Below are 14,997 nucleotides of genomic sequence, written 5' to 3'. Positions count from 1 at the left end.
CTAGTAAGTGCTTTTAATATTAAATATGGAAAAAAACCCAGCTTTTTGATGCTCTTATTTGTCCTCCAGAAAAAAAAAAAAAACCTGAAATCATACGAGTGAGTGGATCAGCCTAGAGCTCAGCACATGCTGACTGGGGACGAGTGGGATTCTGCCTCTCCACGCTATCCTTCTCCAGCTTGACCAGCAAACGGGAGCGCTCGGATGGATCTGCAGGACACCAGGGAACAACGAGCCACCAGTACAGCCTTCGCATTCTTTACCTCGTGCTGCTGGGAGCACGAAGAGCCAGATTAATGCCCTTTTCCCAGTGCTTGCTCATTTGCTAGACTAACACAGACAGGTGTTACTGCTCAAAAAATACAGAGCTGGCAGCACCTTGAGAAAAGGCAGTCAAACGAAAAAGCCGACTACTTTTTCCCATCAGGGTCTCCACGCCATGACAGGCTGTGCGGAATTAGCCCTTCCAAGTCAGCAGCTATTTGCTACAAAAATTCAAGGCGTCTATTTTTTTGGTTGGCCTGAAGAAAACCTGCAGCCTTCATTACTGTGTGGGTCAGAATATATTTCTCCTAACATCACGCCAAATGAAAATAGCTTCGCATACCACCACTGGGAAAGAGATTGCCACTTCTCCATTCCCGCACATTCTGCTCAATGAGATGACTAGATTACAATTCAGTTTTCACAAAAGCAATGGTCTACCTCACAGAAGTTTCAGCCAGAAAGAATAAAGCCAACACTAAACAAATTTTTAAATATAGCCTAGCTCTGAAACTTCATCTCCCATATGTGACTGAGCCATTATTGAGATAAATCCATATGCCAGTAATAGGGGGTACTGAATTGAAGCAGCCAATAAAACCCTGTTGCAGAAACAGAGAGAGTTGTGTTGTGGGTTTCCTCCCCCCCCACTTCCTTTGGAGGAATTAAACTAACTTAGCAGTGCCAGGATGAAAGGCCTTTGCAGAAAAATGATTTTGGAGGAAATGAAGACTTCTTCCAATCACATAATTTTCTTGAAGTGTCAGAGCCCTCTAATTCTTCAAACTTCCACCTTACAAACGGAAATTAAAAGTATGGTCCCAGTTGTCAAAACACACATTTACCATAAATAAATCCATTAGTCACTGCAAGGTTCTCTCTATATGAATTATACTGTCTTATGAGCAATTTTGGCGTGAGGCTACTGAACTGTAAAGACTAGCTGTACGTCTCTTCCCCGATACCTAAAAAACTAATGCAACATCCTCTGCTACAAAGAATGATAGCCTTGGAGCAACGTGACATTTATTATTATAAAGCACTTGTGAAAGTATGTTTTCTTAATAAAAACCGAACCACCAGTCGACATCATCTATGCTGAATGAAACCAATCATATAGTGACTGTGCATAAATATAAACACATATATGAAATGTATGTACAGATTTACTGTGAGGAATTAGAAATACAGTATTTACGTGCTTTTACGTCAGTTATACCACCCAGACAAATAACATTCACACACAGACACTGAGAATTCTGAAGGTTTGGGTCTCTTCCCCTTGGACACAGGCCCCGCCACTGGAAGTAAAAGAAGCGGTCTGCTTTGCACTCGTAAATCCTTTATCCTCTTTCTTTCAGTCAGAGCCCAGCCCACACACCTCAACAATCATTTGAATCTAATCTCTGCTACACTTGCAATAATATCTTGCATTTGACATGTGGCTTTTAACGTCTGTATTAGTTTTTAATAGCTTACAATTTGTGGATCCTTAGCTTTCAGGGAGGGAGTGAGGGTTTCCCAGCAGAGACGCAGATAACTTTCAGAAATTTCCCGTACACAAATTGCTTTTCTTAACTGCCATTCACAGAGTATTGCATGATCCCACAAGTGTACAGACAAGTGAGAAATGACAGCTCTGGATTTCTAAATTCTGGACTTTAGAAATAAAAACTATACATAGGGAGTATTGGAAAACAGGGCCAGGAAGTGCTGACATCCAACAGAAAAAAAAAAATTATTAATAAAATCATCTTTCTAAATGGCTCAAATATAAGCAATGAACCTGTATTTTTTTTTTTTTGGTGCAGTTGGCCAAAACTCAGTTTATTACAAGAACTAGCATAGTTCTTTATGCAAGTATTGGGTTCTGCCTGTCAGTAGTAACTTTCCAAGATATCCCCCCAAATTTGTTCTGAATATTACCACAAGGCTTCCACTTCTGTCTCCAGGGATATCTTTTACTTTGTTTCTTTTCTTACATGTTCTGTGTCTCAAAGATGAGCTAAATGAAGTTAAATGACCCCTTTAATACCTCATTATACAAACAATCTCTTCACAACATAACGAAGAATAAGAGATTGATTTATATTCATATTTACAGAACAACAAAAGGAACAGAAGCAATACATAAAAACACAGCTGTCAATAGCAAGAGAGGAAAATCAGCACACTATTACTTATATATTACCAAAATACATGAGACCTTCCGTTCAGTTCTACAGTCCCAGGAGAAAGAAAAGGGTCTCTCTCAGGGTCTGACGCATCCTGCATCCTAGGTATGAAGCTCAACGGATTTCCCCTTGCTCTTGCAACACTAAGTGTCCGTATCATTCTTTGTCTTTACCTCAAGGCCAAACTCAGACTTCTTGTGATGGAGGCAAGTCAAATTATCTAAACTGAGTACAGATACCTCTTGGACAGGTAAAACACTGTGCTGAAAATACATAGTTGGCTACATATGTCCTTCTGCCCGCCCCTCAGATGAAAGAGGACAGCTCTGTGACATAAGGTCCCTTAATGAAGTTTCAGTATTAGGAATGTTTACTAATTGAGGAATGTTGCCATCTCGGTATTATGACTGAAACATGAATACTGCAGATAAAACTTAGTTCTGTCAACTACCCAAACAATTTAAGTCTGCAAAAGGCATGCTTTTGGATCATACAAATCCTATTGCAAAGCACTCCGAAGAGTTTTTCAGACATTCTTATGGAGAAACTCAGTTCTTTTGCCTGAGACAGCAATGGCCCAAGTTGTGCAGGTCCAAGTAGGTCTGGTGAAACACGGCATTCATTTCCACGCTCACCTGTTTAACGGTATGCAACTCAAGTAACCACTCCAACGATCTGAAGTGCTAACCACCTGCTTCACACACTACGGCACAGGCAGGATCCCTTGGCCAACAAGGGGACACGATTATAACTATGGGTTATTGCATTATCAAGTCTGTAAATCTTTCTCAAAATCCTGGCTGTTTGGTGGTGTAGTTTGACCTCAGAGACAGAAGCTCATTCCCTCCCTTCCAAAAACGTGAGACACTACCACCCCAGGGAAAGGAAGTTTCTCATAGCTGGTTGGTAATACAAGGCCTGCACTCCTCAGCATTTCTCTCTATACCCATCAGAAAACAGGAATACAGCCAGCCACTACACCACTGTACCTAAAATACTTTCCACTTGTTCCACTGGTTTGAGAAATATGCATTGCCTTCTACCTGCCATAGCAATTGAGTTTGTAAACTGGTTTATATTAGCAGTGAATGTATACACAGGGGGGGAAGTATTGAAGTATAGCTTGTTTTTGCAAAACAAAGTTAATCCATCAGCAGAAAAAGCCACACCACTTACTTAACCAACTTTAGAAATGTGTAAATCGGATTTGGACATAAAGGACTTAAAATACACATATCTGCCTGTTCCTAATGTGTAAGAGGTCACTTGGGCAATGGTTTTCATGTAAGCTGCTGCAGTCTGTCGGTGACTTCCAAGGAATATGCAACAGGTAACTAAGAAAAGCAAGCCTGCTGTCTGCAGGCTTACATTTGCTGAACGATTGTCATATAAATTCATTATCCATGCCACTGGAAAGTGTTTAGAATTCCTCAAATGTGAACAAAACAAAAAAAAAGGCACCACGTAATTTAACAACAGTGCAGAAAATCAGATAGCATAACACACTAATGCTTTGATGGACATAAGATCTGGAAAAGGAAGAAAACTCAACTCCAAAACAACTGATTTGCTTGATATTTACGGCAACCGTGAGTACAGCCCTGTTAAAAGCCCTAGCATCAAGCTCTGGCTACTCCAGCTAGCAAAAGCCGAGTCCCTTACAAGCACCTGCATTCTCATGGACTAGCCGTGGCCAGCGCTTGGTGAAGCCTGAGTACACGGGCGGAAGCAAAATTCTACTGTCCAGCCTGGTTCAACAAGTCGAATGCCCTCTGATGTACTTCTGCCCCTCTGTTACAGCTGATGTCTGCTTTTCTCCACTCTGCCCACCCCAGTGTGGGTTCTGTCCATCCCCTGACCCACACTTTCTTCCTGTCCTCCCATCCACTTCCCCAGGTCTCTGCAGTTCTGATGCAGTGCCTTCTCGTTTCTCCTTCCCAACTGGAAGGAGCTGACAGTGCAGAGAAGGCAAACTTTCTTATCTACCGCTCCTAGGATGAATGGGATAGCAGTCCTTGAAAGCTGGGAGGAGGCACTGGGGGAAAGACCTACCCAGTTCCTGCTAGTGTAGGCGGGAACATGCTCTGGCATGCTCTGGGCCCGCATGGGCACCTTCCAGTTGGTCTATCAGGGCTACAAGGAGGCAGACTCAATCTTCAGCACATGTTAGCAAGCAAACACTAAGGACATCGAAAGCATATTTTTTCCCCACGGGTAATAAAGTAGCTAATCTCCCCCTCCTCTCTATTCCCACTGCTGCTAGAGGGACCACAAACGGCAGACCACAATGTGTAATTCAGATGTACTACAGTTTCTCTTCCTTGAAAAGAACTTCCTAAAGGACCACGGAAAACAGTGTATTTTCCCCTAATCGGATTCTCAGATTAAACAAGTAAACTACTTTAGGCAAATTTCTCCCCAAGTTTCCAACTAAGATAAACCAGCTTTGAAAATATAAGCAACTGAAAACAGGATTTTCATTTATTTTTTTAAGAAGTACTACATGGCCTTAGGAAGGCAGCCTTATAATGTACATGTGAGTGCAACTGCTGCAACACACAACCTCTGAGGGCGGTATCCAGACAGTTAGTTACAAAACTCTGTGATAAACTGCAATAACATATACATTTGCCTTTCTCATCTGCACTCAGGCTACTAATCCATCTCCACTAGGACAACTGCAGAGACAGCTATACTTGACATTCTACCTTTTTAAGCAGAAACAGGCAAAACCAAGCAACCAAAAAAACTCCCAACGACAACAACAAAAAAACCCCCACCCCACAAAACCCCCAACCAATTAAACCAAGGGCAAAAGCAAGAAAGAGATCCTACCCAAAGTAAATTCTTGCAAAAATTCTGTCAATGTACATTATAAAATTAATAATATGTGGACTTTTTCTAGTTAAAAAAAAAATATTTTTGATATTGCACTGACAGAAGTTTTATACAACTGTAGGCATTTAGTTTCCTCCCTTCACAATAGAAGAGACATTTGATTCTCAGCTTAAATATTTAATCTTAAAACATGTAAGAACTGTATATTTGTAAAAAAAAAAAACCATCTCTGAATAATATGAAATATTTTATATTAGTTTGTTTATGCTACGTTCCTCTACAGAGCCCTGTGTATATGACTAAATCATTGTTTTTCACTTACTGGCCTCAGTTATCTTCCTACATTTAGAAATGTCTAAGTTTGCAGATGGAGAGCTCAGAAAAGCTTCTCTTACCTCAAAAAAAAAAAAAAGCGCCACATTCTAAAAATGGGAAAAAAAATATGAGGTGAAGTACTTCACTTAAAATTTGTTACACATTCTACTGTTATTGGAGATGACCAGCACAATTCACTCCTGCGATTAGCTTTATGGGCAAGCTAGCCAGTCTAAATCTGTTCTGATAAACTCTTTGTGTGACTTCACGACATATGTTTGCCACGTGTTCACTATCCACAACAGATAAGTCACAGATTTGGGAAGTAAATAATTTTGAAACCAGAAACAATCTCTCCTCAAGTAACCACTAGTGAAAATTGACATATGGAAGGCACTGCCTTAGAAATACCAGTATTGCTAATACTTCTGTTTACCTGTTGTGCTAACAGGTTGGATTCTAACAAGTGAGCGGATTCTGAAATAAAACATCAGAGAAAGGAGGAAAAACAAACAAACAAGAAAACCCCAACAAACAAAAAACCCCCCACTGAGCATCCCATCACTAACTTACTTAAAAATTAATTAAATCACCTATGCTAATCAGCATTCAAAGTACAATTTCATGAAAAATCCTTTCAGAGAATTATAATTTACATCATCTTTACTAATTCTTGTATTACAAAGCAAAGTTGGCAGAAGTTGCTCCATCTGTGATTTTTTTCCTGGACTACTTGAATAAAAATTGTTATCATATTGCCCAGAGCTGGATTCACATAGAAGGAAATAAAACTACGTGCAAGTATCTTTACCTTGGACACAGCAGCTCACCTGAGTATTACATACAGGACTTGAGGTAAGTCAAGGGATCACATTCCATGAATGGTGATACCTTTGATGTGGGCCTTTCATAATTATTTTACCTGGTTTATTATTCTACATGGAATTAAAATGAGCATAAACACATCTGAGTAGCCTGAAAAAAACCGCTATTACCATAATGTAAATATCAAGGAAAACCGTATTTTTCCCTGTTTTATCAGAGACACATAAACAAAGTTTATCAATTTTCGGAAGGAAATCAGGAAACAAAAGAAATATGAACACAAGCACCTTTTTCCCCTCACATTTAGGACAGTGGTCACCTACCTGATACAAGTCCGCACTGTGGCCAGCATGATGCCTTCTTTGGACTAGACTGGGGTGAAAAGATATTCTTCTCAGCCTTCTTTACACTTTGGATCATCACCTCATCCTTACAAGTAACCATATCAGTATTCCCAAAGACGCTTCCCATAATGCTCTGTCTGGTGTTCCATAAACCGCTTAACTATTTCACTCCCGACTTAACTACAGCAATGCACCACAACTACCAGGCTTCCAGCTGGGAGCTGACCAGAGAAGTGGCAGAGGAGACGGGCGTAGTCCCAAGGGACAGGCAGAGCTTATTTCACAGCTTTGCTGACACGGTCCCTTCTGCCTCCCCTTTCCTCTATTCCCTCTTCCTCAGCACCACGCTGCGCAGTTTCACCTTCCACCAAAAAATAAACACCGTTTTTTTCTCCTAGACAAGTCATTTTCCCGCTAGCTTAGTACCAGAGACAGGCTCGCCAGCACAAGCATAGGTGTAGGACTGCAGCACGGAGGGAAGAGGAGGAGACCATCCCCTTTAATGGCAGCAAGCTATTAACTTGCTTCAGCTGCCTCATCTAACTAACCCTAAGGCAGTGACATATGAAGAGACCATAAAGAGGTTAACTAGCTAGGTTTTCCAGAGACTGTGATATTTTCAGTACCTGCATAATAAAGTTCTTGTATTGTATGCAGCGTGTCATGGGAACGCGGATATTTCATTTGGATAAACTACTTAAAAGACACGTAAACATAATGTGCTCTTACCACTGGCTTTAAGTAGCACGAAATTTTACAGTAAAAAGAGAGTAAGAGACAAGTTTGCCATTCCTGAGGAATCACTTCTTTTTCAAAATACTTGGTATCTTGACACAAAATGAAAACCACAAAATACCGTGTTTCTTGTATTCAAATATCCATAGCAACTATAAAGAAAGATGGTCTATGCCAACTTCCCAGAACCGTTCTCTGCCTGTAACTAGACTGCCATACACTTTATCACAGTAATAGGTGAGGGAGAGGTGAAGCTTTTAACACCACTAGTCAAAATCAATTTTGGTTTTGCTATTCTACAGTCACAAATCTCCATTATCCCTACCCACTGCTGGCACTTCCCACAACAAAAACGTTAGTGAGAAGGGCAGTAAACCCTAGTGTGAATATAAAGTTTTTTGGTTTGTTTTGTTGTAAGTGACATGGCGGAGAGAAAAAAAAAAAGGATTTTTTCGTTGTTTTGCATGATGTAGAAGACATATTTTAATATGTTAGAAAAAACAAGCCCCAGTCCACTCCCCTGGGGTGAAAAAATGTAAAACCAAATTCTCTCAAGCGAATTTTCAAAACTGCAGCAATCCAGCCTTTAAATAATCTTTCAGCCTACAAACTAGTTAGCACAAATTATTTGTCATCAAATTAGGAAAAAAGAGCACTGCAACCTCAGCATGGTATCTCCACTTTTACCGGAATGCAAAGACTGCAAGCTCAGCCCAGAAATGTGCTGTAACAGAAGGACCTACAGATTACTTTGAACCATTACTTCATATCCAGCCATGGATTACATGCCAGAACGCTGCAGCCAATTTGGAGCTCAAACAACGTGGCCACCGTTCAGTTACAGAAGTCTACGGTCTTCTGTGTGAGTCCACTGAAGTCTTCAAAGCTACATTACCTGCTTCAATGACAACTAAAAATACGTATAATGAATAGAGATACTGCTTGCCAAAAACATCATTAAAAATCGGTCATTTAATGTCAGCAGCAGTTTTCCCTATGCTGCCTCAGTTATGCACTGGAATGCAATCCAGAGAAACCAGAACAACAGCCACCAGCTTCAGAGACAAAAATGAACAGCAGCAAAAATCACAGCTGAAATGTAACAATCCTTTTAGCAGTCTAAAGACGACTACTGCCAGCTAAGGCAGTTGTATTTTAAAGTCATTTTCTCAAATACCAGGGAGTCTGTAACCACAATATTCTGCATAAACAGAAGTGGTAGGAAATGCTACAAATTCTCTTTCGGCTAAGTGCTGATCTATCCTCCTTAATGTAAGGAAATATCTTAAACAATTGAAAAACTCCAACACTTTCCAGAACTCTTCCAGCGTCTCATCTGCCATAACCACCTCCCTTCCTCCTGTAGATTAAACACAATGAAGAAGAGCCAAAACATCACAGTGGATTAGATATGAGCAAAAGGAAAGAGAAAGAGGCTGAAAATACAGAAAATGGGTGCGTATCAGTGGTTCTTAAACTTATGGGACTAGTACATCCCCTTTCACCATCAAAACTGATCATAAATCCTTTCACTTTGTCTTGCAGTACAGTTTAAAAACCAGCGTGTTCGTAGGTGTACTGGTTTATATAAACACACATATATAGGCATACTGGCTTCTTGTTGTGATAACACCCAGGGTCAGAGTAAGGTTAAGGACAAATTCTCTGCTCTCTACCTCGGTACACAACATGCAAGGACTTTCTGAACAGGCCTGAGATTTTCACAAACAGCATAAAGACGATGCAGAAAAGCTACCCCTTCACGGCAGCACTTAACAGCTGTTCGTCTGAATCTAAAGACCAGAGGAAAATTAAATTGAATTGTTTTTTTAAACCTGAAACACTCCTGTATGGCACGGCACGTAGTTGAAGCAATGTAGGGAGGAGACTGAAGTGTGAAGAAGGGAGGAGGGGAAGAGGCACAGCCCAACAGCCCCACCTTCACTCAGCTAAAATGCAACTCCGCCGAGTTTCAATTGTTGAGAGCCCAGAACCTTATAGAACACTATAGAGCCCTATATGAAAACCTTACAGAAAACAGCCTTGATAAAAAACAAATAGGGGAAGAAAATCCTTGAGCTGTTGGTCTTTCTGTTTATTAGCTTAGTTATTCCGAAAATCGTAAATTCAAACCTCTTTGCTACTCCACGTATGCGGTGGCTGTGCAGAACTGACAGCAAGCAAACAGCAACAGATCATCCATGCTACCAACAGCACTGCAGCATTAGCCTTAGCAGGTACACAAATGTACGGAAGACAGAAAGTTCCTATGGGTGGACACACTTCTCTCTTCTCTCAGGTCAACTAAACATTCAAGTATTCTTATGTCCTTGCCAATTTTAACTGTATGTGGTGGCAAACAAAATCAATACGAAAGAGGGAAGTCTTGAAAGAAGGCAGCTCAACCCCTTCCTGTAAGCACAAAATTTCAGCAGCTGCTGTCTAATTAACTATTGCAAGTTTAAAAAGACATTTTCTCCTAACCCCTATGAAACTGGATTTCAAGTATTCACAAAGCAAACAGGAACAGCCTATGATGACTTTTGAGCTACAAACATTGTGAAACTGAAGTGTGTGAGGGGGAAGCAAAAGAGTAATCAAAGTTATACGATTTTGTGATTCGCCATCTTAGACAAACTAGGAAAATAAATACTTCAGATTGTTAAGACTCCCAAATTCCCGCTGAATGTACAAGTACATTGCTTATCTGAACAGCCTGCGAGATCCCAGACTGGAACACTGATTACAGGTTCGTAATTTCAGTCTGAGATTGTACCTCACATTTCAGTTCACAAAACAATACACTTGAAGGATTCCAGTCAGCAGTTCCTGGCTGTCAGACCTGGCCTTAAACCTCTGCTAATCCAAGCACACCTCGCACATGAATTATACATATTGGAGTAATATGCAACCAAATGTCATATACCTGCAAGCGTTTAAGTAAAAATGAATGCTGACTCCTTTGCTACTTACAGCCTTCCCTGTTCCAGTGTCTGTATTCAGGAACAGAATCACACACGCTGACACCAGGTGTTACCTAGCTCAGGTAAAATGTATGCCACCAGGTGAGCATGTTTTAACTAATAGGTCCCAGAGGTTTACCCTGGGATAAGGGCGAAGTTTCACAAAAGGATTAAGGTGTTGTAAGACTGTGCTGCCCATGGGAGGGACAGTCAAACAAATCATGGATCTGCTCCAGCTGAACACTAACCCAGAGGGAAAGGAAGAAATGTGTCTGTCCTCCCTACCTGCTCGGTGAACCAGCCGGCAGTGGAGGTACGTGAGCAAGGGCTAGCGCTAGCAAAGGGAGGCAGCAAGAACTTATGGCCACTGACAAGAGCATGAAAGATGGGACTTCCTCAGTGGCGGCAGCTCAGTTTTATACCAGCTTAAGCCACCTGTGAAGCCTTAAGCTTTAGGTCAAGTTACTGTAAATTTAGGTTAACCTAAACGCAACCGATTGTCCTAACACAATCACTTGTTAATATTTTTGGCTTTGCATTAGCAGAGTGAGTTTTGGATGTGTTCCAGCCAAAGTTGTTCTTCCTGAACTTGACAATGCCTCGAACTTCACTGCAGGGCTTTCAACATGCGCTATTCGGTCAAACTGAAGCTCAGATTTCACTATGACTGGCTACTGTATGTCAAAATACAACTTGCCCTGCTCCAGCTCTGGCTCATAATAACCCAACCCACTATCTCTTAAAGGGACACGCTTTCTATCAGAGCATATGAAGGCCACTGGAGGCTAGTAGTGCTTGAAGTGAAGAGTCTCTCCATTCCTTTCAGTTTGCTAAGCTGAAACCTACTGTGCTGACTAGCTGCAAAAGGAGGTCAACACAAAAACTCCTTGTCCTAAAGGACAGTAATCACACAGGAGCATCAAGCGGGAGTTGGTATGAAAAGGAGAAGAAAAATGGGAGAGGCTGCGGAATAAGAAAGAGGCAGAGATCCACCCTTATAGGGAAAGCAAAATAAAAAGGGTTAGAGGATGACTGCTTCTATGATGCATATGAAGGAGAAGGAGCATTGTTGGCCTGGGATTTAATTCTGATATCATCCCAGTTTTGCATTTACTACTGACTTTACCCCAGTGTGAGCAAGATCAGACATAGCTTATTAACCGAAGAGATGCCTAATCCTACTTAGTCATCAGGCATGAGTAAGGGCTGCAGTATTTGACCTCTTGTGGAACAGAAAAAGAAACATCTGAAAAATCATCTTTCTTTTTCATCTTTGCAATGCTAGTGAAATAGACATTTCCTATAGTGTAACTGATGAACTCCTGAGCACCTGTAAAGTAAGTTAAAGAGCAATATTACCTGAGCAAGAATGTAAGAAGTGTGCACAGGTTTATGAACATACACACAGGTACACATTAAATACAGCAGCTGTAAGCTTTAAAAAACTACTCACAAGACTGACAGCATTCTTCGGCACTCAATTTCATTAATGAAATTATCCATGAATCACCAAGACAAATTAAGAAGTTGCACTTTTCACTCGGGATGCAACAAAAAGGAGAGACTGGGGGGGAGGGGGAAACTACTTTCCTGTGGTGGACTATCTGCCAGCAAGGAAGAGACATAACCCGACTTCTGTAATTCTGAACGTGTCTTTCTGTCCCTACACAAAGCAAGCTGAAAGGATCGGCCTGCCCATCTCCCTTCCCTCAGGTAGAAGGGGAATGTGATCATTAACTTCCATGAGGCAGTGCATTAGCCCAGAATGGACAAAAAGCAGTATTGGAAAATACTGTATTTGCCAGCCGTGTTTTCTCTAACTTTAAAGTAATTCTGAGTTGGCATAGTATGCTTTGGCAGGGGGAGAGAAAGGATGATCTAATAGGTCGTTTTACTTCCGTCACTAATTTCTGTGATCTAAATAACATTTTATGTTTATGGTGTTTAAAACTCAATTTCCTAAGGACTGGTTTTAGGGTTAGAAATGGTCAGTATGACAGTAGGTATCAAACCCATAGTGATGCTAAGTAAGAAAAGTCTTGAAGAGCTTTTAAAGTAGGAAAAAGCAGCTCCAGCCCCTTTATACTTCACAGTAGAGCTTAGATGCAAATAAATGTGCATTAGAAAGTCAATATGGTAATTACAGGGGTAGTGTTTCACTGGACAAAAAAATTACAAAAAGTGCACAATAAGAACAGCAGCGTCAGGGATAAGAAACAGAGGTGATATAACTTGTGATATTTGTTATATATTTGGCTATTTATTATACACTTGGCTATTTATTATATACTAAATATACATTACTTGTTATTTATTTTATATGTAACGTGTGTATGTGTACGCACACACACACACTATCTCTGAACCACACACACTAACATGGATGCAGAGCCAGAAGACTCTTGCGCTTAAAGGAGGAAACAAGAAGGCAGATTAGCTCACAAAGAACCAAAGAACTGAAATAATGTGTTGATATTTCCTGGAACCAGTCCGAAGATGAGCAGCAGAGTTTTGGATGGGCTGAAAATTTTCCCAAAACTTCCTTTGAAAACCAAGCCGGTACAGCATTCTAATAATCCGACTCAAAGGCACGGAAAACAACTTTGGCTTTTGCCAGGTTGAACTGGGAGGAAAATAAAAAGGTCCTCCCAGACATTTATAAACAATTTTAATTTTCGTGCACGTCCCAATCAATGCCTTTATGGGAGCAAACTAGTTCTGAAACCCACTGTTCTTGCATAGAAGAGGTTGAAATAGTTACAAATCCAGATATTTCAAAATTCAGCAAGTGAAAACTTAGTCTATAACAAGACACAAACTCAGAGTAGATCAGCAATTCATGAATTACAGCCAAGCCTATGCTCCTACATCCCTCTTTGAAAAAAGGCTCCCATTGATAACTGCTTGTCAGTTGACACAGAGCCCTAAACAGTGGAAACTGCATAATCCCTTTCATGAACTCGGGGAGCGAGGGTGTAAACTGTGGGGGCGGCGACAAGGAGCATTGTACAGACTGGATAGTTTGTACTCCATCAAATGAAGAAAATCAGAGTGTGTCTCTAAAGAAGCATCTTCTAAAGACGTTTTTTACCTGGCTTGCTGAAGGGCACCTCAGCACGTGTGTCAGCACCAGCTTCTGGGAGGGTTTGCTGGGTGACCAGCTGCCCCAACCCAGCAGCCATCTCCCCTCCCTTCTCATCTCCCCTCCTTTCTCAGTTTGGAGAGGGACACACATACACACTGATAATACTTTCCTTTGATTTGCCTTGATAAAGAAGAGACGGTATTTCTTGCTACCCTCGTTGTATTTGTTGTCATTTAATCCAAACTGACTGCTTCATTTTCAAATTGTGCAGTTTAATAATCTGAGGGAATCTGATTTTGTGTTAAGGGTAAAGCAGTAGCAGATCCATACTGCTGTTCCACTGTAAACCTCCCAGCTGGAGTTTACCAGAGAATAAAGAAAGGGAGAAACCCACCGAATGTAGTTTACTGTTTTCTCGTGCCAAAAGAAAATGTTAAATAAAGTTGAACTGTTTTGGTAAATGAAAATCAGGACGTGCATAAACAGTGAAACTTAGCAAACTGTTATGATTGCTAGAAATAAAGAAGTTTCTTTTCTTTTTTGTACTATAAAAAGCATAAATGCCTCAAAATACTCTTCAATCGCTTTAAAAGGAGCAATTTCTCAGGTTTTAAGTATTACTTTCATGTACCCATGAATGTTCCCTGACATTCTTAGACATTAGACAAAAATCATAATTAACACTCTACAAGTGAAACAAAGCAGATGATGTTTCTAAATTTTTCGGCAACGTTTGTGTACACGTTCTTAAAAAAAAAAAAAGCTTGATGGAAATGGGTCATTCTTTTATAAAGTATTAGAATTTCTCTTTTTAAGGCAAAAAGGAGTGTGCATGTCGAGAAGGCTGTAGCGCAAAAATTCAGTTACGATGAGCTTCATAGCCAACTATCCTTTAATTAGGCTACTCTTAGCTCTTCAAGTATCCCGACCTGAAACAAATTAGTAATAGTGAGAGCTGCAACTGCATTTCCTCCTTTTGTTACTTTGTTTCCACAACTTTCACATTATAGCATGGCTTTGTGTCTCTGCCCTAGATCTTCAAGGGAAGGCCAACAAATGAGCTACTTCACCGAGCATCCTGGCCTCTAACGCTTTAGCACGGGGCTTGGGAAGGAGGGGAACGGACAACCCACCACGAGCAAGGGCCTAGAAGCGCAGGAGCCGTTCTGGAGCTGGATGTGCCCACAGTGCTTCCCTGGAGCGCAGCAATTCTGAGGTCTCCGGAGCCTCCAGCCCCTTTCCTGTACCTTGTGGAAATGACACGGGGTGTGAGAAGGGATTCGAGGACAGTCTGGCTGACGAAAGATAGTCCCTGCTCACGGGGCGTGATTCGCGACCAGGAGCAGATGTCAGCCGAGGGAGGCAGCGCACCGCAGTGCGGGGAGCACCGCCTTCAGCGCCTGTTTAAAAGCCTCCGTCCTGCGGGAAGGCGCGAGAAGGCGGAGAAATACGGT

The 14,997-nt window shown here is 41.1% G+C and overlaps 1 protein-coding gene across 6 annotated transcripts in view; it reads right to left on the bottom strand.

Annotated features, from left to right (window-relative positions):
• Positions 1-14,997, bottom strand: part of MAML3 (mastermind like transcriptional coactivator 3) — a 255,894-nt gene that overhangs the window by 236,257 nt on the left and 4,640 nt on the right. For 2 of the 6 annotated variants that reach the window (XM_072862327.1, XM_072862328.1), the window contains exon 2: positions 14,677-14,790. The exons of 3 other annotated variants lie outside the window; for them this stretch is intronic. In XM_072862327.1, coding sequence (XP_072718428.1) covers positions 14,677-14,790 — 114 coding nt within the window. Of the gene's footprint in view, positions 1-13,549; positions 13,717-14,676; positions 14,791-14,997 lie in introns of those variants that run through there. One more of the 6 variants, XM_072862331.1, reaches the window with a different exon arrangement.

This window comes from Ciconia boyciana, chromosome 5 (assembly GCF_034638445.1).
Source record: "Ciconia boyciana chromosome 5, ASM3463844v1, whole genome shotgun sequence".
Taxonomy (NCBI): domain Eukaryota; kingdom Metazoa; phylum Chordata; class Aves; order Ciconiiformes; family Ciconiidae; genus Ciconia; species Ciconia boyciana.
The sequence above is the reverse complement of the archived record's forward strand: the minus strand, read 5'-3'. Positions and strand labels throughout refer to the sequence as shown.